Source organism: Equus asinus, chromosome 8 (assembly GCF_041296235.1).
Source record: "Equus asinus isolate D_3611 breed Donkey chromosome 8, EquAss-T2T_v2, whole genome shotgun sequence".
Lineage (NCBI taxonomy): Eukaryota > Metazoa > Chordata > Mammalia > Perissodactyla > Equidae > Equus > Equus asinus.
Window position 1 is genome coordinate 33311019 of NC_091797.1, and position 25185 is coordinate 33336203.

At 46.0% G+C, this 25185-nt stretch overlaps 1 protein-coding gene across 26 annotated transcripts in view; it reads left to right on the plus strand.

Annotated features, from left to right (window-relative positions):
* The first annotated feature begins 97 nt into the window (after positions 1–97).
* LOC106825028 (class I histocompatibility antigen, Gogo-B*0101 alpha chain) overlaps positions 98–25185 on the plus strand; it is a 192503-nt gene continuing 167415 nt past the window's right edge. For 22 of the 26 annotated variants that reach the window (XR_011505062.1, XR_011505064.1, XR_011505065.1 and 19 more), the window contains exon 1: positions 101–388. Coding sequence is in view for 2 of the 26 variants with exons in the window: in XM_070515285.1 (XP_070371386.1) it covers positions 316–388; positions 701–970; positions 1200–1475; positions 2095–2384; positions 2507–2606; positions 3051–3083; positions 3228–3267; positions 3433–3568 (1218 nt within the window). In the remaining 24 variants the exon portion in view is untranslated. Of the gene's footprint in view, positions 389–700; positions 971–1199; positions 1476–2094; positions 2385–2506; positions 2607–3050; positions 3084–3227; positions 3268–3432; positions 3753–25185 lie in introns of those variants that run through there. The other 4 variants (XR_011505067.1, XR_011505066.1, XM_070515285.1 and 1 more) reach the window with 3 other exon arrangements.

Sequence of the window (25185 nt, forward strand, 5' to 3'; positions counted from 1 at the left end):
AGACGGTGTGACAGCTCTCGGTGCAGGAGGAGAGGGGTCACGGCAAAGTCCCAGGTCCCTGGACGTGGCTCTCCTGGTCTCAGGTCCGAGGGCGGAGTCTGCAGGTCAGTGCTGGGGAGTCCGCGTCTCCCTGAGTGTCACTTCTCCCTCTCACAACCTGTGTCAGCTCCTCCTGCCTGGAGACTCAAGACGCGGTCCCAGTTCTCACTCCCATTGCGTGTCCGGTGTCTACAGAAGCCAATCAGCGTCTCTGCGTTTCCCGGTTATAAAGTCTGCTCGGATCAGCCAGGACTCAGGTTCTCCCAGACCCCGAGGATGACGGTCACGGCAACTCGAGCCCTCCTGCTGCTCCTGTCAGGGGCTCTGGCCCTGACGGAGACCTGGGCGGGTGAGTGCGGGGTCGGGAGGAAACTGCCAATGCGAGGGGACCCGGCTGGCGGGGCGCAGGATCCCCGGGGAAGCGCGTCTCCACCGCCCCGGCTCAGACTCCCTCCCCTACCTCGTCCCTGCCACGTCCTGACACCTCTCCTTCCCTCTCCAGTCTCCCGCCGCCTCTTCTCACCCACTCGGGTCTCCCGTCGCCCCTTTTCCGTCTCCCGGGCCCCTTGCCCCGACGCCCCTCCCGGCCCCATCACCCTGGGACCCGGGGACCCGCGCCGGGAGGAGGGTCGGCCGGGTCTGAGCCCCTCCCCGCCCCCAGGCTCCCACTCCATGAGTTATTTCTACACCGCCGTGTCCCGGCCCGGCCGCGGGGAGCCCCGCTTCATCGCCGTCGGCTACGTGGACGACACGCAGTTCGTGCGGTTCGACAGCGACGCCGCGAGTCCGAGGATGGAGCCGCGGGCGCCGTGGGTGGAGCAGGAGGGGCCGCAGTATTGGGAGCGGGAGACGCGGACCGCCAAGGGCCACGCACAGACTTTCCGAGTGAACCTGAACACCCTGCGCGGCTACTACAACCAGAGCGAGGCCGGTGAGCGACGCGAGCCCGGGTCCAGGTCCCGACCCCCCATCCCCACGGACGGGCCGGGGTCCCCCCGAGTCTCCGGGTCCGAGATTCACCCTGAGGCTGCGGCACCCGCCCGACCCCCGACCCGGGAAGAGCCGGCGGGGACTTTTCCGCGGTTCCATTTTCAATTTAAGTTTAATCTCTGCGGGGGGACGGGGCCGAGTGGTCTGGGCTGACCTCGGGGCGGGGTCAGGGTCTCACACCCTCCAGGACATGTATGGCTGCGACGTGGGGCCGGACGGGCGCCTCCTCCGCGGGTACTGGCAGGACGCCTACGACGGCGCCGATTACATCGCCCTGAACGAGGACCTGCGCTCCTGGACCGCGGCGGACACGGCGGCTCAGATCTCCCGGCGCAAGTGGGAGGCGGCCGGTGCGGCGGAGGGCTTCAGGAACTACGTGGAGGGCACGTGCGTGGAGTGGCTCCTCAGATACCTGGAGAACGGGAAGGAGACGCTGCAGCGCGCAGGCACGCGGGGCCGCGGGGACTCCTGATCTGGGCTCGGGCTGGGGGCCTCCTACAAGGAGAGGAGGAAAATGGGGTAGACACCTGAATATACCCAGCCTGTGGGTGGGGAGACTGAGTTCGCCTGGGTTTTCAGGTCTAGTACCAGAGAGTGACTCGTCCAGGAGGCCTGCCTTTCAGGGTCAGTTAAGGGATGCACTCTCTCCGGGGATCGAGTGGGATGCCATCCCTGAAATGACTGGTGAGCTGTTCCCTTTGACTCTGGCAGCGGCTGCAGGAACCATGGAGGTTTTCTCTCTTGGGCCTAGTTCTCTGCCCCACACCCAGTGTGCTTGAGGCCTGACTCCATCTTTTCTGACTGACTCCGCGTCCACCCAAGTGAGGACCAGAAATCCCTTTTATCCCCCTCAGAGACCTGCCTCCTACCGTGGGCTGTCTCACCCTGATTCTAGAAATATCCAAAGAATAGCGATTAGTCCGGATGTCTGTGTCCGGGCTAGTGTCTGGGTTTTGTATTCTCTTTTCCGGTTGTCCTGTCCATTCTCAGGATGGTCACATGAGCGCTGCTTCAGTGGCCCAAGACAGATGTAGAGTTCCTGAATTTTCTGATTCTTTTCCTCAGACCCGCCAAAGGCACATGTGACCCACCATCCCATCTCTGACCATGAGGTCACCCTGAGGTGCTGGGCCCTGGGCTTCTACCCTGCGGAGATCACTCTGACCTGGCAGCGTGATGGGGAGGACCTGACCCAGGACACGGAGCTTGTGGAGACCAGGCCTGCAGGGGACGGGACCTTCCAGAAGTGGGCAGCTGTGGTGGTGCCTTCTGGAGAGGAACAGAGATACACGTGCCATGTGCAGCACGAGGGGCTGCCTGATCCTGTGACCCTGAGATGGGGTAAGGAGGGAGGCGTGGGCTCAGAGCCTCTTCTCAGGGAAATCGGGAGCCCCTCTGGAGACCTTCAGCAGGGTCAGGGCTGAGGCCTGGGGGCAGGGCCCTCACCCTCCCTTCCCTTCCCAGAGCCGCCTCGTAGTACACCATCCTCACTGTGGGCGTCATTGCTGGCCTGGGTCTCTTCATGGTCACTGTAACTGTGGTGCTTGGAGCCGTGATCTGGAGGAAGAAGCGCTCAGGTAGGGAAGGGGTGTGGTCTGAGATTTCTTGTCCCACTGGGGGGTTTCAAGCTCAGGTAGAAGTTTATGCTGCCTGTTAATGGCAAGTCCCATCCACAGGCACATGTGCTTTCTTAGTCTGGGGTTCTATTTGCTAACACTTAGTCTCTTTAGTAAAGCACATGTGAAAATGGAGGACAAAGTTATCCCCTTGATGGATCGGGAGATGGAGACCTGATTCCCAGCAGTCACAGGACTGAGGGGAGCTCCCTGCTGAGGACAGACCTCCAGGAGGGTGGTTGGTTCAGTCCCCACGTGTGTACTTTCCTCATGTTTCCTGATCCTGCCCTGGGTTTGTTATCACAGTTCTGGAAACTTCTCTTGGGTACAGGACTTGGGAGTTCCTTTAGGATCTCATGGGCCTGACTCTTCCCTGGCTTCTCACAGGATGTTTCCTTCCCACAGGTGGAAAAGGAGGGAGCTACGCTCAGGCTTCAAGTAAGGATGGAGTAGGGGAGTGATCCCTGAGACCCTTATAGTAGTGTAGATGGGATCCTATGGGGGGAACTCACCCACCTCACAGTCTTTCTTTAGTCTCGTCTCCTGTGGGCTCTGACCGCGTCCTGTTTTGTTCTGCCGCAGGCAGTGACAGTGCCCCGAACTCTGATGTGTCTTACGGCAGGTGAGGCCCTGGAGACCTGCACTGGGGAGGTGTTGGGGCAGAGGGGACAGGACTGGCTTATGGGGATTCTTTGGTTGGGACATTTTGAGCATGCAGTGGGCTGTTCACAGTGTCACCAATTATAGCAACTGACTTAAATTTGTTGGTGGTTATATTCTTCTATAGCATGAGACAGCTGCCTTGTGGGGGACTGAGTGATACAAGATTTCTGCCCGTCCCGCCCCCCATTATGACTTCAGGAATCTTTGACCTCTCTTTCTGCAAATGGCATCTGAATGTGTCTGCGTTCCTATTAGCATAATGTGAAGTGGTGGGGAGACTGGTCTCCCACCAACCCCTCCCCACACTGCCCTGTGTTCTCTTGCCTGATCGACTTTCCTGTTCCAGCAGAGGTGGGGCTGGGCCGTCTCCATCCCTGTCATAACTTCATTGTGCTGAGCTGTAACTTCTTACTTCCTTATTAAAAATAAGCATCTGGATATGAATTTGTTTTTTCACATTCTTGCCATGAGAGATTGATGGGTTAAGTAAAGGAGAAGATTCCTAAAATTTGAGAGAAGAAATAAAAGGAAGCCCTGAGAACCTTCCAGACACTGATCATTCATTCACCTGATATTAGTTGTGTGCTAGATGTATGATACAATATTTTTGCATCTGGGAAACATCATTGAAGTCAAAACAGACAGAAGTTGCTGGCCTTGTGGAGCCTATGTTATAGGGGGAAGAGACAGACTAATGCCATAAGCTTGGTAAATAGGACAGTGTTTATGATAGAAGGTGGTAAGTGCTATGGAAAAAATGCAGTGGGGAAGGCAATCCTGAGGGTGGGGAAGATAAGTTTTTTTGTTTGGTCACTGTAGGCCTCACTGAGAAGGTGACCTTGGAGGAAAGATGTGAAGGACTTGAGGAATTATCCACAAGGATGTCTGGGGGAAGTTCTTCCCAAGCAGGGGAGCCTCCAGTGCAAATGCAGTAGGGCAGGAGTGTGTCTGTGTGTTCTGGGAAGAGCAAGGTGGCTGGTGTGGCTGGAGAAGAGAGCAATTGAGATGAGATAGAGGTGTGGCCAGCACCGTGTAGGCCTGGAGGATGTTAGAAGAGTTTGCACCTTTGTTCTGAGTGAGATGGGGAGTTAAAAGAGAGTTTAGGGCAGGAGAGGAACGTGGGATGACTTTGAAAGGATCGCTGTGGCTGCTGTGCTGAGAGCAGAACTGGGAGGCAAAGGGCGAGAGAGGCCCTAGGGAAGCAGCAGGAACCAGGGCAGGATTCCAGGCTGGAGGTGGCCATGGCTTTCACTGGTGTGAGTGGTGGAAAGAGTGGGAAGTAACTGGATTCTGGATACATTCTGAACATGGACTTTGCAGTAAATTTCCTAATGGATTAATTTGGGAATGAGAAAGAGGAATCAAGGAGGACACCCAGAATTTTGGACTGTGCAAGTAGGAAGATGATGTTGCTGTCAGCAGAGGTGGGGAAGACTAGAAGGCGCATATTTATAGTAATTTGGTTTAAGAGATGTTGGAGCTGAGATTTCTTTTAGAAAAGCAAGTCAGATAGCAGATCGGCAGTTGGACAGATGAGTCTAGAGATTTGGAGAAATATCTGGCTAGAGACACAGTGTTGGGATGTGACACTATAAATAATATTCAAAGCCTTGAGAACGGATGAGGTCACCAAGGGAGTGATGGGTCTAGAAGAGAAAGGAACAAGGACTGAACCCTGGACCCCCCAGTGCTACTGGATCTCATCAGACCCCACACCCAAGGTGGACTGCACAGTTCTGACACTGCATCTAGAAGCATGGAGACGAGAGTCCCAACTTTTCTGTGCACAGGAATCCCCTGTATATCTTGCTAAGATTCAGAGAGACTGGAATAGAGCATAACAATCTGATTTTATAGCAAGGTTGGTGCTGATGCTGCTGGTCTTCAGATCACACATTTAGTAGCAAGAATGTAGACCAGGACTGCCTCGTGGCTGGGCATCAACCTCACGAGTGGGGCTTGTTAAATAAGCAATTCTTTGGTCTTGTGCCTAGTACTCTGAGATGGTGGGTCTGGGAGAGGCCTGACTGTTTTGTAAGAAGCCCCACAGCAATGTTGTTGCTCAGCCCTCATCAGTGGGCTCTGGTGACCAGCCCCCATCCTGAAGCTGTCTAGGAGTCTTCAGCCATCTCATTCACACACCAAAGTCACTCATCACTCAGGAGGATCCAAGTGTTTTAGGAGCTCTATGCCAGGAACCAGGGAGAAAGACTAGATATTTTTTATTGTACCACAGGCAACCCTCTGGTCTTTGACCGCAGATCCCTTATAGCAAGGGATCATAACAGTTAAAAGATGCTGGCACATTACATTCAGTCATTAACAATTAGTCCAGTCCATCATCCTGTTGGATGAGAATGTCTCCCAGGGTGAAGTTGCTCAGGTTTGCAGGCTTCCATTTGATCTTGTCAGGTTCCAGAAGCAGAAATGGTCTCAGCAATATGTGGCTTCACCCTTTCAGGCTTCTGGATAATTGAGCCAAGAGACAATGTCATCTCTTGCTCAGACTTCTGAGATGTTAATGTAATATTGGATTTCCCTCATTACATAACCCATTTATTCATTCCTTTACCCTCAGCTACTATTTCTCCTTATGTCCGTTTGTACCAAACTTCCACCTTTGGAAGGGACATTAGATTTGACCGCTGTGCTGGTCTAGACTGCAGGCAGCATATAATCTAGCAGTCCCTCCCGCTCAGCCTACTCCCTTTCATAGAGGGGCACATAGGCATAGAGCTAGTGGGCTGATCAGGAGGCAGTATAGCTGTATTCACGATCAGATGGGGTGAAGGCACAACCCTTAGGAATGCTGACATAAAAGTTTAAAAATTAGTCACAGTTTCTTACTTAAGAATCATTCCTGTTTCTGGCACTTGTAGTTGCACCTCTGTCCTGAGACCACTGCGTCATGTAGGAAGAGAGAAAGTTGGGGTGAAATGTAGTCATGCCAACTTCCTCCCCGCTTGGGAAGAATTTTCTAGTCATACCAGCATTCTACCCCACCCCCCTCCCCAAATCCTCCAGAAAAAAGAGAGGAAACTCTCTAGTGGAGACAATCCTGTAGTCTCACTCATGTTGAGTGTGAGCACACATTTGTGAAGATGTGTAAGCCAGCCCTTCATGCCTGTGAACAACCCCACCCCCACCCCATTTTAGACAACCAAAGAGAGTTTCAATAGCACATTCCAATTCTCTATCACACTATTGCTCTGAGGAGGTTATCCCTCTGCACATTGTTGGACTGTATGGGCTGTAAAGTATGTTCTTTGGCCTGAAGAATGTGACTCCGCAGTGCAAATTGGTGCAATATCTTTTGTTCTGGTTCTTTTGTAGAACTCTGAACATTTGCATCTACCACTGGGTAAGTAAAGCTCAATCCAGAGTCAACATCTACTCCTGTCAAGACCCATTTGTAGACCCCCTGGGTTACCAGCATTGGTCTGATTTGCCAGCTATGTTCAAGGCCTTGCCATCAGGGAATCTGCCAGATAGCTGTCTGTAGTCTCAGGTTCCTAGAAAGAACAGTTCTTTTTGGTATCTTGTGCCTCAGAGGATGCAAGAGGAAACTGTCTAGACGCAGGCCATCTCTGCATTGCTGCAGCCCCCCAATGTTCACTTATTCCATGGGCCCAGGTAGCCACCTGAAGGAGGACACCAGGTTATCCACTCATCAATTCCAAGGCCTTCCAAACCTGGAAGGGGGTTCTTGTGATGGGCATCGATGTGTTCTACTTTAAGGCACCCCTCAAGTTCCCACAGATCTGTGCCCACTATGGGCATTCCTTCTACAGACCAGGTTTCCACTGCCCTCTGCCTGACTATATGGCCTAGCTGTTGGCCACTGCCCATGAGTTGGAAAAACTAAACCATACTAAACCATTTCATCTTTTTTCAATTCTTCCATCATTGCCAGGAAAACCACATGCAACTCAGCTCATCAAACTGATCTGTTTTTACCTTCCTTGATCAGAGCAGTGGCCTTCCAAACACGATGTTGTCCCTTCGCCTTGGAACTGCTGTCCATAAATGAAGCAGCTCTTTGCAGGTCATGACAGCTGTTTATAGACACTGTTCAAGTGATGATAGAATCCAGCAGCTCCTCATGCAGTTCCAAAGTCAGTCCTAGGAGGATAGAGGCTCCCTGCTCATGCGAGTAGCCTCCCTGCCTTCCCCAAGTAGAATGATCCTGTACAAACTGTTTCTACTTTTTTTACTTATGATTTTTGAACTTTATTATTCTTATTATTTCTTGGTAAACTTTTTATGGTACTACACATACAGAAAAGTTCATAGCTCGTGACTTTTCACAAACTTAATGTCCTATGTAACTAGTACTCATGATGTTGGCTGTGGGTTTGTCATATATGGTCTTTATTATGTTGAGGTAGTTTCCTTCCATCCACATTTTGTTCAGGGTTTTTATCATAAATGGCTGTTGGATCTTGTCAAATTCTTTCTCTGCATCTATTGAGATGATCATGTGGTTTTTATTCCTCAGTTTGTTGATGTGTTGTATCAACGTAGATTGATTTGTGGATGTTGAACCATCCCTGTGTCCCTGGTATGAATCCCACTTGATCATGATGTATGATCTTTTTGATGTATTGCTGTATTTGGGTTGCAAAAATTTTGTTGAGGATTTGTACATCTATGTTCATCAGCGATATTGGCCTGTAGTTCTCCTTTTTTGTGCTGTCCTTGTCAGGCTTTGGTATCAGAGTGATGTTGGCCTCATAGAATGTGTTAGGAAGTGTTCCATCTCCATATTTGTTTGGAATAGCTTGAGAAGGATAGGTATTAAATCCTCTCTGAAAGTTTGGTAAAATTCCCCAAGAAAGCCATCTGGTCCTGGGGTTTTATTCTTTGGGATGCTTTTGATTGCTGTTTCAATCTCTTTCCTTGTGATTGGTCTATTCAGATTGTCTGTTTCTTCTTGACTCAGCTTTGGGAGGTTGTAAGAGTCTAAGAATTTATCCATTTCCTCTCAGTTATCCATTTTGTTGGCATATAGTTTTTTGTAGTCTTCTCTTATAATCTGTTGTATTTCTGTGGAGTCTGTTGTTATTTCTCCTCTTTCATTTCTGATTTTGTTTATTTGAGCTTTCTCTCTTTTTTTCTTTGTACATCTGGCTAGGGATTGGTCAATTTTATTTATCTTCTGAATCAGCTCTTTGTTTCATTGATCCTTTCTACTACCTTTTTTGTTTCAATAGCATTTATTTCTGCTCTGATTTTTATTATTTCTCTCCTTCTACTGACTTTGGGCTTTGTTTGTTCTTATTTTTCTTATCAGTTAGGTGTAACTTGAGATTGCTTATTTGGGATTTTTCTCATTTGTTAAGATGTGCCTGTATTGTAGTGAATTTCACTCAATACAGCTTTTGCTGTATCCCATATGAGTTGGTATGATATGTTATCATTTTCATTGGTCTCCCGGAATTTTTTGATTTCTCCTTTAATTTCTTCAATGATTCATTGCTTGTTCAGTAGCATGCTGTTTAGTCTCCACTTCTTTGTCTCTTTCTCAATTCTTTTCTTGCAGTTAATTTCTAACTTTATAGCATTATGATTGGAAAAGATGCTTGTTATTATTTCAATTTTTAAAAATTTTTAGAGGCTTGCCTTGTTTCCCAACATATGGTCTATCTTTGAGAATGTTCCATGCATACTTGAGAAGAATATGTATTCTGCTGTTTTTGAATGGAGTGTTCTATATATGTCTGTTAAGTCCAGATGGTTTAGCTTTTTGTTTAATTCCACTGTTTCCTTGTTGATTTTCTGTCTGGATGATCTATGCATTGATGTGAGTGGGGTGCTGAGGTCCCCTACTATTATTGTGTTATTTTTAATATCTTCTTTTAAGTTTGTTAATAGTTGCTTTATGAATGTTGGTGCTCCTGTGTTGGGTGCATAGATATTTATAAGAGTTATGTCTTCTTGGTGTAGTGTCCCTTTGATCATTATATACTGTCCCTCTTTGTCTCTCTTTACCTGCCTTATCTTGAAGTCTACTTTGTCTGCTATAAGTGTTGTGACACCTGCTTTCTTTTGTTTGCCATTAGCTTGGAGTATTGTCTTCCACCCCTTCACTCTGAGCCTGCGTTTGTCATTGGAGCTGAGATGTGTTTCCTGGAGGCAGCAAATTGTTGGATCTTGTTCTTTAATCTATCTTGCTGCTCTGTGTCTTTTTATTGGAGCGTTCAATCCATTTATCTTTAGGGTGATTATTGAAGTATGAGGGCTTAATGCTGTCATTATATCACTTGTTTTATGGTTTTCCTGCATTTCCCTTGTTTCTCGTCCCGTGTGTTTTGGTCTACCCATTGAATTATGCAATTTTTTAATGATGTTTTTCTTTGTTTTTTCCTTATTTATTTTTTGTGTCTCTGTTCTGCTTTTAAGTTTAGTGGCTACCCTGAAGTTTATATTCAGGATCTCTTGTATAAGATAGTCCATTTTCTGATGGCCTCTTATTTCCTTAATCTAAGCCAATTCAGTCCCTTTCCTCCTCCCCTCCTAAGTTGTTTTTCTCATATCTTATTCCAACTTGTGTTGTGAGTTTGTGGTTAAAGTCACAAAATTGTCTTTGTTTTTGGTGTTTTCCTTCTTTAGCCTAATGCTACAGTTGAATATTTGCTATCCTATTCTGATTCTGTCTACCTATTTATCTCCTTACTGTGTGTTTTGTGGCCCCTTTCTCCCTTTTCTTCTTTTTTCAGGTATGAGGGCCTTCTTGAGGATTTCTTGTAGGGGGGAGTCTCATGGCAACAACGTCCCTTAGCTTTTGTTTGTCTGGGAAAGATTTAATTTCTCCCTCATATCTGAAGGATATTTTTGCTGGATAGAGTATTCTTGGCTGAAGATTCTTGTCTCTTAAAGTTTTGAATATGTCATTCCATTCTCTCCTAGGTTGTAAGGTTTCTGCAGAGAAAAGTCTGAAAGCCTGATAGGGGTTTCTTTGTAGGTTATTTTCTTCTGCCTTGCTGCCCTGAGCAGTCTTTCTTTGTTATTCATTTTTGCCAGTTTTACTACTATATGCCTTGCAGTAGGTCTTTTTACATTGACAAATCTAGGAGATCTGGAAGCTTCTTCCACACATATTTCCCTCTCTTTCCCTAGATTTGGGAAGTTCTCTGCTATTATTTCTTTGAACATGCTTTCTGCTCCATTCTCCTTCTCTTCACCTTCTTGGATACCTATAATTCTTATGTTGCATTTCCTCATTGAGTCGGATATTTCTGGGAGATTTTCTTCATTTCTTTTTAGTCTCGTTTCTCTCTCCTCCTCTGTCTGGAGCATTTCAACTCGTCTATCTTTGATTATGTTGATTTGCTCCTCTATGATGTACACTTGAGCATTAAGGGAATATGTATTTTGTTTTATCTCTTCCATTGTGTTTTTCATCTCTAATATTTCTTTTTTTTTTAAGATTTTATTTTTTTTCCTTTTTCTCCCCAAAGCCCCCTGGTACATAGTTGTATATTCTTCATTGTGGATCCTTCTACTTGTGGCATGTGGGATGCTGCCTCAGCGTGGTTTGATGAGCAGTGCCATGTCTGCACCCAGGATTCGAACCAATGAAACACTGGGCTGCCTGCAGTGGAGTGTGTGAACTTAACCACTCGGCCACTGGGCCAGCCCCTCATCTCTACTATTTCTGGTTGATTCTTCTTTATAGTTTCAATCTCTTTTGTGAAGTAGCTCCTGAACTTGTTGAATTGTTTGTCTATATTCTCTTTTACTTCGTTGAGTTTTTGGATGATAGCTATTTTGAATTCATTGTCATTTAGCTTACATATTTCTGTGTCCTCAGGACTGAGTTCTGGGTGCTTGTTGATTACCCCGTAGTCTGGAAATTTGATGTAGTGTCTGATGTTGGAAGGTCAGCTCTTTCACACTCTGTTATTCGGTTGCAGTTACAGCCTATCACCACTGGGTGGGGGTCGAGAGCCACATATTATGAGTCCTCCACCTTCAGCCCAGATGGCGTGGTGTGGGTAGGGTGAGGGGGAGGCAGGGGCATTTTCTGCAGTGTGCAGTCTGCTATTTGTGGATCAGCTCTTGCTATTTGGTCTCTTGAGGTCTTGGGTTGATGAGGTCACCCTGCATGAAAGCTCTTGCCCCATTAGAGGGCTTCCCTTTAGGCTGCAAGGGCCCTAGGGATTCCTTGGTGATCCTGTGGATGCACGACCCCTCCCCCACTCCTTCCCTCACAGATCCTCCTGTAGCAGTGATAGCAGTCTTTAGGGGAGGCAGCGCAGTTTTCTCTTACACGATTCCAGCTTCTCTTAGAGGGGCTCAACCCTCTCTGCCCTCCATCATGTGGCTGTGTGTCTCTCTGAGGTCTCTGTGTTGTCAGGATATCTTCTGATGGAGTATGGCTGCCACTTTTTGTTGTATGTTGGAGGGGAGAGAGTCCCGGGCAAGTGCACTCTGCCATTATGCTGATGTCACTCCCATTTAAAGTAGCTATTGATAAGTATGTACTTATTGTCATTTTGTTACTTTTTTTCTGGGTGTTTTAATAGTTCTTTGTTATTTTCTTCTTCTCTTGCTCTCTTTGCTTGTGGTTCGATGACTTTCTTTAGTATTATGTTTGGGTTCCTTTCTCTTAATTTTTTGTGTATTTATTATAGGTTTCTGGTTTGTGATTACCATGAGGTTCATATATAATTAGTTACATATATAGCAATCTATATTAAGTTGATGGTCTCTTTAGTTTTACTTCTTGCTAAAAGCTGTTTTACTCCTCTCCTCCCACATTTTGTGTTTTTATATCACGTCCAACTTCTTTTTCAATGTGTGTATCCATTACCCTCTTATCATGGAAATAGGTAATTTTAGTACTTTTATCTTTTGACCTTCATATTCTCTTCATAGGTGGTTGATCTGCTACCTTTACTGTATTTTTTGCCTTTACCAATGATTTTATTGCCTTGTTTTCTTGATAATTTTCTTATTCCTATTTGTGGTGGTTTTCTTTCCCACTTAAATAAGTCCCTTTAGCATTTCTTGTAAGACTGGTTTCTTGGTGATAAACTCCTTTAATTTTTGCTTGTCTTGGAAAGTCTTTATCTCTCCTTCCATTCTGAATGATAGCCTTGCCAGGTAGAGTATGCCTGGCTGTAGGTTTTTTTCCTTTCAGCACTTTAAATATATCATGCCACTTCCTTCTAGCCTGTAAGGTTTCTGCTGAGAAGTCAGCTGATAGCCTTATGAAGTTTCCTTTGCATGTCACTTGTCTTTCTCTTGCAGCCTTAAGGATTCTCTCTTTATCTTTAATTTTGGAATCTTAATTATAATGTATCTTGATGTGGGTCTCTTTGGGTTTATCTTGTTTGGTGCTCTCTGTGCTTCCTGTATGTGGATGTCTGTTTCCTTCCTTAGGTTAGGAAAGCTTTCAGCTATTATTTCTTCAAATAGATTCTCTGCCCCTTTGTCTTTCCCTTCTCTTTCCGGGACACCTATAGTAAGAATGTTAGTGCAGAGGCAGGCCCTGTGGCTGAGTGGTTAAGTTCATGTTCTCTGCTTTGACAGCTTAGGGTTTCCCCGGTTCAAATCCTGGGCTCAGACCTGGCACTGCTCATCAGGCCATGCTAAGGCAACGTCACATATAGCAGAACCAAAAGGACTACAACTACAATATACAACTATGTACTCAGGGGGACTTTGGGGTGAAGAAGAAAAAAAAAAGACTGGCAACAGATGTTAGCTCAGGGCCAATCTTAAAAAAAAAAAAAAAGGAATGTTAGTGCAATTGATGTTGTCCCAGAGATCCCTTAGACTGTCCTCATTCTTTGTAATTCGTTTTTCTTTCTTCTGTTCAGCTTGAGTGATCTCCTGTAGTCATTCATCTGGCTCACTGATCCGTTCTTCTGTATCATCTACTCTCCTATTGAGTCCCTCTAGTGAACTTTTCATTTCCAGTATTGTATTCCTCGTTTCTGATTGGTTCTTTTTTGTATTTTCCAGTTCTTTGTTGATGTTCTCACTGAGTTCATCCATTCTCCTCCCAAGATCAGTGAGCATCCTCATGACATTTTGTTTGAACTCTTTATCAGGTGGATTGTTTATTTCTGTTTCATTTAGTTCTTTTTCTGGGGTTTTATCCTGTTCCTTTACTTGGGATGTATTTCTTTGCCTCCTCATTTTGCCTCTTTATCTGCGATTAAATCTATGTATTACGTGGGTCAACTACATCTACCGATTTGGGAGAGGTGGCCTTATGTAAGAGATGCCTTATGAGGCCCAGCAGTGTGCTTCCGCCTCATCACCAGTTCCAAATGTTCCAGGAGTGACCCCTGTGTGGGCTATGTGTGTCCTTCTGTTGTGGCAGGGTTGTTGTTGCTGCAGGTGCCTGGGGAGGGTAGGCTGTCCCCCTGGCTGGCTGGTTGTAATGCTCAGCTGCATGTGGCTGCTATGGACACTTCAGTCATTTTATTGGACATGGGGAGCCCCAGCACACTTGGCTGCAAGGTCTAATAGCACATTACTGTTTCAGTTTTTCTGTTAGGTGAGTAGGTCCCCAGTGTGGCTGGTTGTTTGGCTCAGGGGCTTACAGTTGCTGTAGGGCTCTGGCCTGCAAGACTCTTGTCAGCTATCTCAGCATTGTAGCTGAATGGGGCTTCCCACAGGCATGGGAGTACCCAGCTGCTTCAGGCTTTTGAAGATGGGGCTGATCCCCTACGTGGCTGTTTGAGAAGCACAAGTCTGCTGCAACTGACGTGCTCCACGGCCCACAGGGTCACACACACTGTCAACATAGTCCTGACCTGTGTGCACATCCCAACCATCTGAAGTGGACCCTGTCACCCCACTGCGGAGGCCCCACACACTCCACCAACACCGTTCACCTCCACACTCTCCTCATGCACACCCTGCCCAGCAGAGGCAGACCCATTTTCCTGGCTACAGAGGATCCACACATGCCACCTATGCAGGCCCACAAGTTGCCTGAGGGCTTGCTGTCAGGTGGGGTTGGTCCCTAAGGCAAGCTGCTTGCCCTGGCTGAGCTAGATTAAATCAGTGCTCTAGTGCGTTGTGGAGACCCAGGGCTAACAGGCCAAGGGAAGAGCTCCAATGGTATCTGTCAGTGTCTGTGTCAGTATGCCTATAGTAGCTCACAATAATGGCTGCTGCCAATGTCTCAGTCCCTGGAGAGGTCTCACCTCTCACTGAAATGCACCGAGAGACCATCAAGTGAGTGTTTTTTCACCAAAGGACTGTGTACCTTTCTTTCTTGTGATTTTGGATTGCTTTCTGAAATGGGTGAATTTGTGCATGGGCCCTTTAAGAGCTGGCTTTTTTCCCTTATGTCTGACAGCTTTTCTGGGGGTATTCCCTACTGTAGTTAATAGCCAGCAAAGCCAGATATTATGACATGTGTCTCAGTTGTACTGAGTCCAAAGGATGCTTATAGCGGTAACAGTCTGCTGCTCAGGTCCCCCACTCCTCCAGGGAAGGCTGTGTACCTTAGGATTGCTCCAGGCCATCCATGAGGTGTCACAGCTTGTGAAGATAGCTTTATTTCTCTCCAGAAAGGAATTTCTGCCTCTTCCACATCAGGCAGGGCTTTCCCTTGTTGTGGGTGTTCTTTTTATCCTATTTTAGTTCTCTCTCAGGGGTAATTGTTCCTAGAGTACCTGTAAATTTGTTGTACCCTTGGGCAGAGGTGAGTTCAGAGTCCAACTATGCTGCCATTTTCTCATAGGGTTTCATTCAGCGAGTATCTGTTGGGGCCTGCTCTGGCGAGATGTGCCCAAGCTCCACAGCTGGTTGGTGGAAAAGCCTGGAGGACTCAGTTTCAAATCTACCTGACTTGAAAGATCATACCCATTGACCTGGCTGAAGTATTGATTTCTCCTTTTTCTTCTTACTGGCCCAGGATAACTCTTTTTTCTTGTCCCTGATATGCACTGCAAGGTTTGCCTTCTTTGGTAGGTCCGGGCACTGTTGTATCACTTGTACTCTGGGCTCCTGAGAAAGCATAACATTGGTACAGGTTTCAAGCTTTGTTGAACCAGTGAGCCCTCCATTCAAATCTGTATTAGGACAAAAGTCCTATGTACACACTGTGTGCATGTGAGCCTGAGCATACATGTTGAGCTTCCTGCAGTGTGTTCTGCAATGTTCTCCTGTTGTTGCCGGAGGGAACAACCACCCACCTGTGGGCAGAGATCTTTCAGAGGGAGTGGATGGTTCCAGTTTTGATCATTTGGGAAAAGGTAGGTCTTCAGACAGAAAGCCATGCCTCAGAAGGCAAGATTGCTGGGGAGTGGACAGCTGCTAACCAAGCTTGCAATCTTTGGGACATCATACTGAATTCAGAGGAAAGATGGCCTCTGCCATGGTGTAGGGAGCGAGAGCTTCCTAGAGGTCAGCGGTTCTTAAACTTGGGAGGTTGAAGCACTTTTAGATAAGGCCAAGGATTTTCCTCATTAGCTGACATGTTCCTACTTTTCAGTGGAAAAAGAACCAAGAATCTCTGTAAGGTTTTGGGAAAGAGAAGCTTTCCCTCATGTCTTTTAGTGATAAGGTTATGCATGATTCATATTTGAATTGCAATGTGTGCATGGCTTGAAGTCTTAATTACTGGAACATATGAGTTGTTAAACTACTTATGTAAACTACTGTTAAAGATAAGTGAAACCATCCAGCATAGGGTTAAACGACCCACAAGCAGCTAACATTGAAGGTAAACCAACCACATTTATAAATTAAAAGTGAGATTAGCAGATATTAAGAAAATAAAGCAAATGGAACTTCTGAAAGACCATCTAAATGATATATTAAGAGCAAAGTATCCTTCCTGAAAACTCAACATTTCAACCATCTGAGTTTTGACGTCAGGTATGAACTCTAAAATGGACTAACCTCCAATAATTCATAGTAGTAGTTCTAAGCCATAAGTTAAAATAGAGTCTGTGGATTTTGGCTTTGTTCATCTAAGAGAACTAAAGAAGGGGCTGGTATTTGGGTAAATTCAAATCTATTGGATAAGGTGTGGGTCTCACAATCATGGAAATGAAGGAATGAAGATAAATATATGTAAACTGATGACCTAGTTTGATGTTACCATGTATATTTATTTCATTCCTGAGTATCTAATAAAGTCTTTTTTTCTTTATGTTAAAAAGCTTTATTTACATCTAATAGAATCTTAATCAAATAAGAGTTCTGGCCTGGTCACTGCAGGAGGGGCCTGTGTTCAGCCAGGGACAAGCAGAGGATTATGGAAAGCATCATCCACAAAGTCGAGGGGATGCAGAGCTCCCTGAAGCTAGTGTGCTGATGGCACTTTCAATATTGCATCATACCTAGGGGATTGGCAGGACGGGGGTAACTGACATGAATCATTACACCCTTCATGTAAAACTTTTGTGGAGATGGACATTTAGGAATATTGAAGTCTATTTGTTATATTAATGTGAGGGCTTACTAAGTGTCAAAGACCCTTCTAGACACTTTTTTTCCTGTCACAGGTGAACTTCATGGTAACCTTTCAAGAGAGTTTCTCATTTCCCTTTTTTTCCATGTGGATGTCCAGTTGTTCAAGCACCATTTGTTGAAAAGACTATTGTTTCTCCATTGTATGGCCTTTGCTTCCTTGTCAAAAATCAGTTAGCTGTATTTTTGTGGGTCTTTTTCTCGGGTCTCTGTTCTGTTCCATTTATCTACATGTGTATTCTTCTGCCAATACCACATTGTGTTGATTGCTGTAGATTTATAGTAAGTCTTGAAGTCAGGCTGTTTCAGTCCTCTGATTTTGTTCTCCTATGGTGTGCTGGCTCTTTTGCCTCTCCATGTAACTTTAGAATCAGTTTTCAATATCCACAAAATAAGTTGTTGGGATTTTGATTGGTATTACATTGAATCTATAGATCAAACTGTGAAGGACTGACATCTGGACGATATTGAGTCTTCCTATCCATGAACATGGAATATCTCTCCATTTATTTACTTCTTTGAGTTCTTTCATCAGAGTTTTGTAATTTTCCTCATATAAATATTGTACACATTTTGTTAGATTTATACCAAAGTATTTCAATTTTGGGGAATTCTAATGTAAACGGTATTGTGTTTTTAATTTCAACTTCCACTTGTTCATTGCTAGTATATAGACAAGTGATTGACTTTTGTATATTAACCTTGCTACAATTTCTTGTTAGTTGTTAGTTCCAGGAGTTTTTCATTGTAGTTGTTGATTCTTTGGATTTTCTGTATAGACAACCATGTCATCTGCTGACAAAGTTTTATTTCTTCCTTCCCAACTTTATATCTTGTTTTTGTTTTTGTTTTTTTTTTGTCTTATTGTGTTAGCCAGGACTTCCAGTATGATAGTGAGAATGAGTAGTGAGAGGACATATCCTTGCCTTGTTCCTGATCTCAGCAGGGAAGCCTCTTACTTCTCACTATCAAGTATGTTGTTAGCTGTGGGTTTTTTGTAGATACTCTTTATCAAGTTGAGAAGTTTCCCTCTATTCCTAGCTTCCTAAGAGTTTTTTTTATCATGAATGAGTGTTGGATTTTGTCAAATACTTTTTCTGCATCTATTTATATGATCCTGTCGTTTTTCCTCATTAGGCTGTTGATGTGATGGATTATATTCATTGATTTTCAAATGTTGAACTAGACTTGTATACTTGGGATAAATCCCACTTGGTTATGGTATATAGTTCTTTTCATGCATTGTGAACTCAACTTGCTAATATTTTTTTGAGGAATTTTTGCATCTATGTTCATGAGAGATATTAGTCTGTAGGTTTCTTTTCTTGTAATATCTTTGTCTGGGTTTGGTCTTAGGGTAATGTTGGCCTCATAGAATGAGTTAAGAAGTATTCCCATTGCCTCTGTCTGCTGGAAGAGATTGTAGAGATTTGGCATAATTTATTCACTAAATGTTTGGTAGAATTCACCAGGGAACCTATTTGGGCCTAGTGTTTTCTGTTTTGGACTGTTATTAATTACTGATTCAACTTCTTGTATAGATATAGGTGTATTTGAGTTATTTATTTTATTTTACTTTTTAAAATTATTTTTTGAATAATATTAGTTTGCAGTAGAGTTGCAAAGCTAGAACACAGAGTTCTTATATACCTTATGCTCAGCTTCCCCTAATGTTAACATCTAACAAAACTATGTTAAGACTAAGAAACTAAGAAATTGGTACAATCCTGTTAGCTAAATTATAGACTTTATTTATTTATTTATTTCATTTATTTTGTTTTGAGGAAGATTAGCTCTGAACTAACATTGGCAGCCAATTCTCCTCTTTTTGCTGAGGAAGACTGGCCCTGAGCTAACATCTGTGCCCATGTTCCACTACTTTATATGTGGGACACCTGCCAGAGCATGGCTTGACATGTGGTGTGTGGGTCTTCACCTGGCATCTGAACTGGTGAACCCTGGGCCACTGAAGGGGAATGTGCCAACTTAACCACTGCACCGTCAGGCCGGCCACCTTTTTTTCCTGTTTTTTGTTTTTGGTTTGTTTTTGAGGACGATTAGATCTGAGCTGACATTTGCCATCAATACGCCTCTTTTTTGCTGAGGAAGACTGGTCCTGAGCTAACATCTGCACCCAGCATCCTCTGCTTTGTATGTGGGACGCTTGCCACAGCATGGCTTGACAGGTGGGGGGTAGACTTTATTTAGATTTCACCAATTTTTCCACTAATGTCCTTTTTCTGTTCCAGGGTCCAAACCAGGGTACCTTAATGTGTTAAGTTATTATGTCTCCTTGGTCTCCCCAGATCTGTTGAGTTTCTCAGTCTTTACCTGTTTTCATGACCTTGAAAGTTTTGAAGATTATTGGGGAGATAATTTGTAGACTGTCACTCAGTTTGGGTTTGTCTGATGTTTTCTCATCATTAGACTGGGGTTATGGGTTTGGGGAAGAACACCATAGAAGTGAACTGCCCTTCTCATCACCTCATGTCAGGGGGAGCATGATGTCAACATGACATTTACCTCTGATTAAATTATGTCTGCCAAGTTTCTGTAACTTTTCCCTCTCCATATTCTATTCTTGAAAAGTGAGTCGCCATGTCCAGCCCACTTTCAAGGGGAGAGAAGGTAAGCTCCACCTCCTGGCAGGGGGATCCTCTTGCATCTATGTTCATGAGAGACATTACTTGGAATTCTTCTGTAAGGAAGATTTGTCCCTTCTCCCTCATTTAAAAATCTTCAATCATTTATATATTTCAATATGAACTCAATATTTATTTTATATTTTGGGTCATAATCCATGACTCTTGTTATTTTGCTGCTCAAATTGTTCCAGCTTTGTTCCTAGGGAGCTCTTTCAGGTTGGTTCCTGTGACCCTTTGACATGCACGATTTTGTGGAGTTGCACTTCTCTTCTGGCTTTACAAGATGTTCCAGGCTCATCTTGTATTGCTTCTGTCTCAGCTCTAGAATCAGCTATTTGTCTAAGGATTCCTAGTTCCTTTTATTGGAGAATGATATTTAGAGACTAAGATCTGGGCACTGGGTGCTCATTTCACTTTCTAAAGAGGACACAGAGGTTCTAGAGCCGTCCAAGCTCACACAGGCAAATAGGTGGCTCTCACTTCAGCACCACATTCGAGTTTGTTCAGTGCAGCCTTTAGGACCCAATGCACTATGGCCAGTTCTCCATAGATGCCTTTCTTTGTTAAAGCTTCTGTTTTTCCTCTCTGCAGGGTTTAGACATTAAAATTTAATTTCTTAATATTTGAAGACTTTCCTAAAAGAAAAACTTTGATCTTACAAAATTGACTAGAATAGGCAAGAGAAAAAAAACAGCATCTGGAGAAATCTCTTGTATTTTTCTTTCATGCGGAATATTTTCCCATTCCTGCTGCTGTTTCCATGTCCCTGGGCCTGGGGGAAGGATGTCTTGGACCATGAGAGAAAAATGATTTGGAAACATGTTCCTTCATTGCCTCCCCCAGCTCTTCAGCTTCTCCTCTGGCTGTGCCCATCCTCCTCCCCCACCCCTGGCCCAGGAGCCCTTCCTGCCTTCAGCCCCACCTAGAGCCCAGCCTCTCCCCTAGAGCTGCCCCTTAGTGGAAGTGAGCCATTCCTACCGCAGGAGGGCAGAGGAGGAGAGGGAGAGGTCAGAGCCTGGGACTGTGGGAGAAGGAACAGCAGGAAAGAAGGAGGTTAGAGAGAGAAGGACTTCTGCATGAAGGTGAGATGTGAGTGATCAGAGGGGGACTGAACACATAGCTGGCATCTCCATTTGGAGGAAAGGGAGGGCCTTGGGAACAGGGACAGAGAGCACAGGCAGGGTCTGGATGAGATTCACCCCTACTCTCAAGCCTGTCTCTGACAACACCCCAGGTCACACCAAGGGTGCCTTTCAGTCCCAGGTGCTCTATCAGGTACCTGTATCTTGGCTCTTCTCCAGGGATGACCTCCACTGCTGCCCAGCCTTGGTGTGTCTTGTCCCACCCAGGTTGGGTCCCCCTGAGTCCTGAGTCCACAATCAGTTCCTTCCCTTCCTGCAGCCAGGTCAGCATGGTGTTGGCAGGTAAAGAGTCACATGCTCAGCCTCCACAGTGTGATGGCCCTCAGAATCTTCCTTGTCAGTCACCACGACCTTGGAGGACACTGGTGAGAGATAGTAGAGAGATGGAGTGAGGGTGGGGCCCCACCTTAGCTTCCTCCCTCCTCTCCTAGTCTTCCTCCACAGCAGCGCCTCCTCCCTCCCCCAGCCCCAGGACTTCTGAAAGCCCAGGCAGGGAGGGGGGAAGCCCACTTCTGTGCCAGGAGTCTCTCCACAGTGTGCGCACTTCCACTCCCACTGCAATTGTAGGGCCTGCTCCGTGCAGAGCCCCGGGTACTCACAGAAGGCGATGCAGGAATGTTCTTCCTTCAAATATCTGCGTGGCTCAGTTCCTCACCTGCTTCAAGTCTGCTCAGCTGTTGCTTCAGTGAGGCCCGTCCTGAACACCCTATTTAAAAGTGCCACCTCTCCCATCACCTTCATTGACTGTCGACTTTCATTTTTTTTTTTTTAAGAGTTTATTTTTTTCCTTTTTCTCCCCAAAGCCCCCCGGTACATAGTTGTATATTCTTCGTTGTGGGTCCTTCTAGTTGTGGCATGTGGGACGCTGCCTCAGCATGGTTTGATGAGCAGTGCCATGTCCGCGCCCAGGATTCGAACCAACGAAACACTGGGCCACCTGCAGCGGAGCGGGCGAACTTAACCACTCGGCCATGGGGCCAGCCCCCAACTTTCATTGTTTTTTCTCTATATCTCTTATCACTTTCTAACATAGTATGAAGGCTTCTTTTTTCCAGGGATGGACTCAAGAATATCCCCCACCCCCATACTCTTTTGCAATGTGACCTCGTCATCTCCTAAGAGGTGGAGGCTTAGTCCCCTCCTTTTTGATGTGTGATGAGCTTTGATAATAGCACATGAGAAGGTGATACTGCTTGACTTCTGAGGTTCTGACATAAGATGCTTTGTGGTTTCTGACTTGTCCACTTGAAGCACTCCCTCCTGGGACCCACAGCAAACAGGCTACGCCTAGCCACCAATTGCCCCTGATGACTCGGGACATCGAAAGGGGTCTGTCTAGGTTGTGGGGTCATGGGCGACTGCTACCCAGATCGCAGCTATGGCTCAGCTGCGGCACGTGGGGCTCTGGGGATCCCTCCCCTGGCTTGTGGAACCCCTATCTGTTCAGGCTGCTGTAACAGAATACCATAAATTGAGTAGCTTAGAAACAACAGAAATTTGTTTCTCACAGTTCTGACAACTGAGAAGACAACGATCAAGGGACCAGCAGATTGGGTGTCTGGTGAGAACCCTTTTCTTGGTTCATAGATGGCCATCTTCTCACTGTGTCCTCACATGGTGGAAGAGGCTGGGGAGTGCTGTGGGGTCTCTTTTATAAGGACGCTAATCCCCCTCATGAGGGCTCCATTCATAATCTAATCACCTTCCAAAGGCCCCAAATACCATGACCGTTGGGGAAAGTTTCAACATATGAGCTTTAGGGGAAACACATTCACTCTACAGCACCCGCAATGTCCTGTGTTAGTCATCAGGGTAGAAATGAGATTTGGGGCTGGGGCTGCAGAGCTTCTAAGTTCAGGGTTTGGAGTAGCAGACAGTGGGGCCGGAGGAGTCCAGTCTGAGGATCCAGGTGTTTGGGTCACCAGAGAGGAGAGGGACGGGATCCTAGAGTTCCTGGGCAGCGAGCTGTAGAGGGTGCAGGGACTGCTACCAGGAAATGGGTAGTTTGTGGCCTGGGTCCTATTGCTGAGGCCCTTGTAGCCCTCAAGGATGTCCAGCCCAACTACATTTCCACATGTGGTCCTCAGGGGCCCCTTGGCCGGGTGCAGAGGCTCTGGTTGTCGTAGGAGGGGAAGGACACCTGAAGGCTGTAACAACCGGCTGCTCTGAGCTGGTCTCAGACATGGCCATGATTTGGGAGCCAGGAAAGCCCAGGAAACCCTGGTCCCTACAAGAGTGGTGCAGTCCCTGTCTTTTGCTCTCTATGGCCCAGGACCCAGAAAACCCTCTCCAAACACATCCTCCAGGTGTCCCCTAGGCCAGCCCTTCCCACGCCCCTCCCTCCCGTGGCTTCTTCCCCTCTCCTCCTTGTAAACTCTACCCCTCTGATGTCTTTATTTCTGCCCTATCCCCTTCTTCCTGGGCCTAACGCCCGGGGGGCTCCTCTCCCCCTTCCCCATCCCATTTTTTGAGACTGACTGGACGGAGTCCAGTCCCAAGGCAGCAGCAGGAACAAGTGATAAGGACTCAGGAGTCCTAGGTCCTATTCCAGGAGACCGAGGGCACCTAGTTTGTGTGTGGGGTCCATTTGGGACCTGGGAACCAGCTGTTAGGGTCTGGAGACCTCCCTGTGCCCTGAGGCAGAGTCTACAGTGACTCAATGGGGAGGAGCATCTATGTCAGTGTGAATTTGGGAAATACTTCACACCCTGAACCTGACACGGGACAGGGCCACCCTCTTGTGTGCCATCCCCTTTCCTGCTACTGGGGGCTCAGGGAGACCCTGGGGAGGTTCTGGCTGAGTAGGAGAAAGGGGAGCTGTGTCTTCTGTCCTCAGCACTGTGGCCACATGGGGGCACCACTGCTCTGCTTTCTGATTGTGACTGACCTGCCTGGGAGGGTCTGGGCTGTAAGTTGGTCAGACATGGCTGACCTGGAGGCTGGGCATCAATGCGGGGAAGAAGCTTCTGAGCAGCCCTGGACTCCACAGGTGTCAAGGTCAGGGGTGGAACAGGGACTGAAGGAAAAGAGAGCTCAGGAGCCCTGTGCCGGCTCTGAGGTTCCCATCTCCTCCCTGCCACCCCTCTCCCAGCCCCTTAATGACAACACCGGGAAACTAAAGAAGAAACATTTTCTTCCACTCTCTATTTCTTTTCAGTACTCCTCCTTGATGTAGCAACTATAACAACATTTGTATAAGTTTTTCTCAGGAAGGAAACATGAGAAATTGGTAACATGCTCATCTCTGTCAGGGGACCTGAGGGGGGCCTGGAGAGGGAGGAAAATTTCCCAACTTAAACCCTTTGGAATGTCTTGAATGATCTTTTCAAAATATGTTACATTAAAAATCTCTTTCACTTCTAACCCTTCCCACTTCACGTCCAGTTCACTCAGGTGTGGCCTTGTGCGGGGCCCTCCACTGTGTGCTCCCTCCAGCACACCCAGCGTGTCCACACCTCAGAGCCTTCATTGCTGTTCCCTGGCCTGAAAACATGTCTCCCAGGCAGCTCTTTCCTCCCTGACATTCTCTCCAAACGTCCTCACTGAGAGGCCCTCCCTGCACCACCCCTGCACGTGGCACCTTCAGCCTCCCCTCCACCCCCGCCCTGCTTTGTCTTTGTTCGCATGCTGTTCACTAACACACATTTGAGATGTATTTATGTATTGTTTATCGTCTGTCCCTCCTCTAGAATATGAGCTTCATGAGGACAAGGAGAGGGATTTTGATTGGTCACAGCTGTGTTTCCACTGCCCTGGATGTGCCTGGTTGGTGATTTTAAAACATTTGTTGAGTGAATGAATGAATATTCCACGCACAGAATGACTCACACATACACACACACTGCCACACACCAACACACAGATACTGAAACATATTCACACAGAACACACTCACATAGACACAAACACACATTCTGACACATACATACTCTTGAACCCTAATTTTCATTCAATATTATTTTGTGAACATTTCCCCTGTCATTATACACTATTATTTTAAACATTTTCTCTAAATTATTGTAAAAAATTTCAAAGATACTTCAAGTTTGAAAGAACAGTACAATGGTTACCCTAGATTTAATCGTTTTACTATTTTGCCATATTTTCTTTATTATGTAATAAACAATATTGCTATAACTTTTGCTGAAACATTTGAACATCACTTGCCAATATCATGACCCTCATCCCTAAATAGTTCAGCATTCATCTCTTAAGGAATAAACTTTTCTTCAAACAATATTACTTTTACACTGAGGAAAATAACTAATTCCCTAATATTATAAAATGTCAAAGTAATATAAAATTCTCTTAATTTTCTTCCAAAGGTCTTTCATTTGGAGAGGACGAGAGCTCAGGGTTGCCTGTGCCATCTCCTCCCTGCACCCTGTCTCTCCAGCTCCTGATGACAACCAACACCCCAGGAAATTGGAAAGTGGAAACATTTTCTTCTGCTGCCTATTTCTCAGTTTTGAGAATAAAATCATCTCTTATTTGGGAACAACATCTCAATGTCTACATAATATTCCATAGTGTGGATATGCATATTGGGACTACTGAGACTACAAGCACAGCTGCCCTAGGCTTTCTGTCCCCCTTAATAGAGCAGAAGAGGGGCCCTTGTGCCAGGAGTCACATGTGGTGACC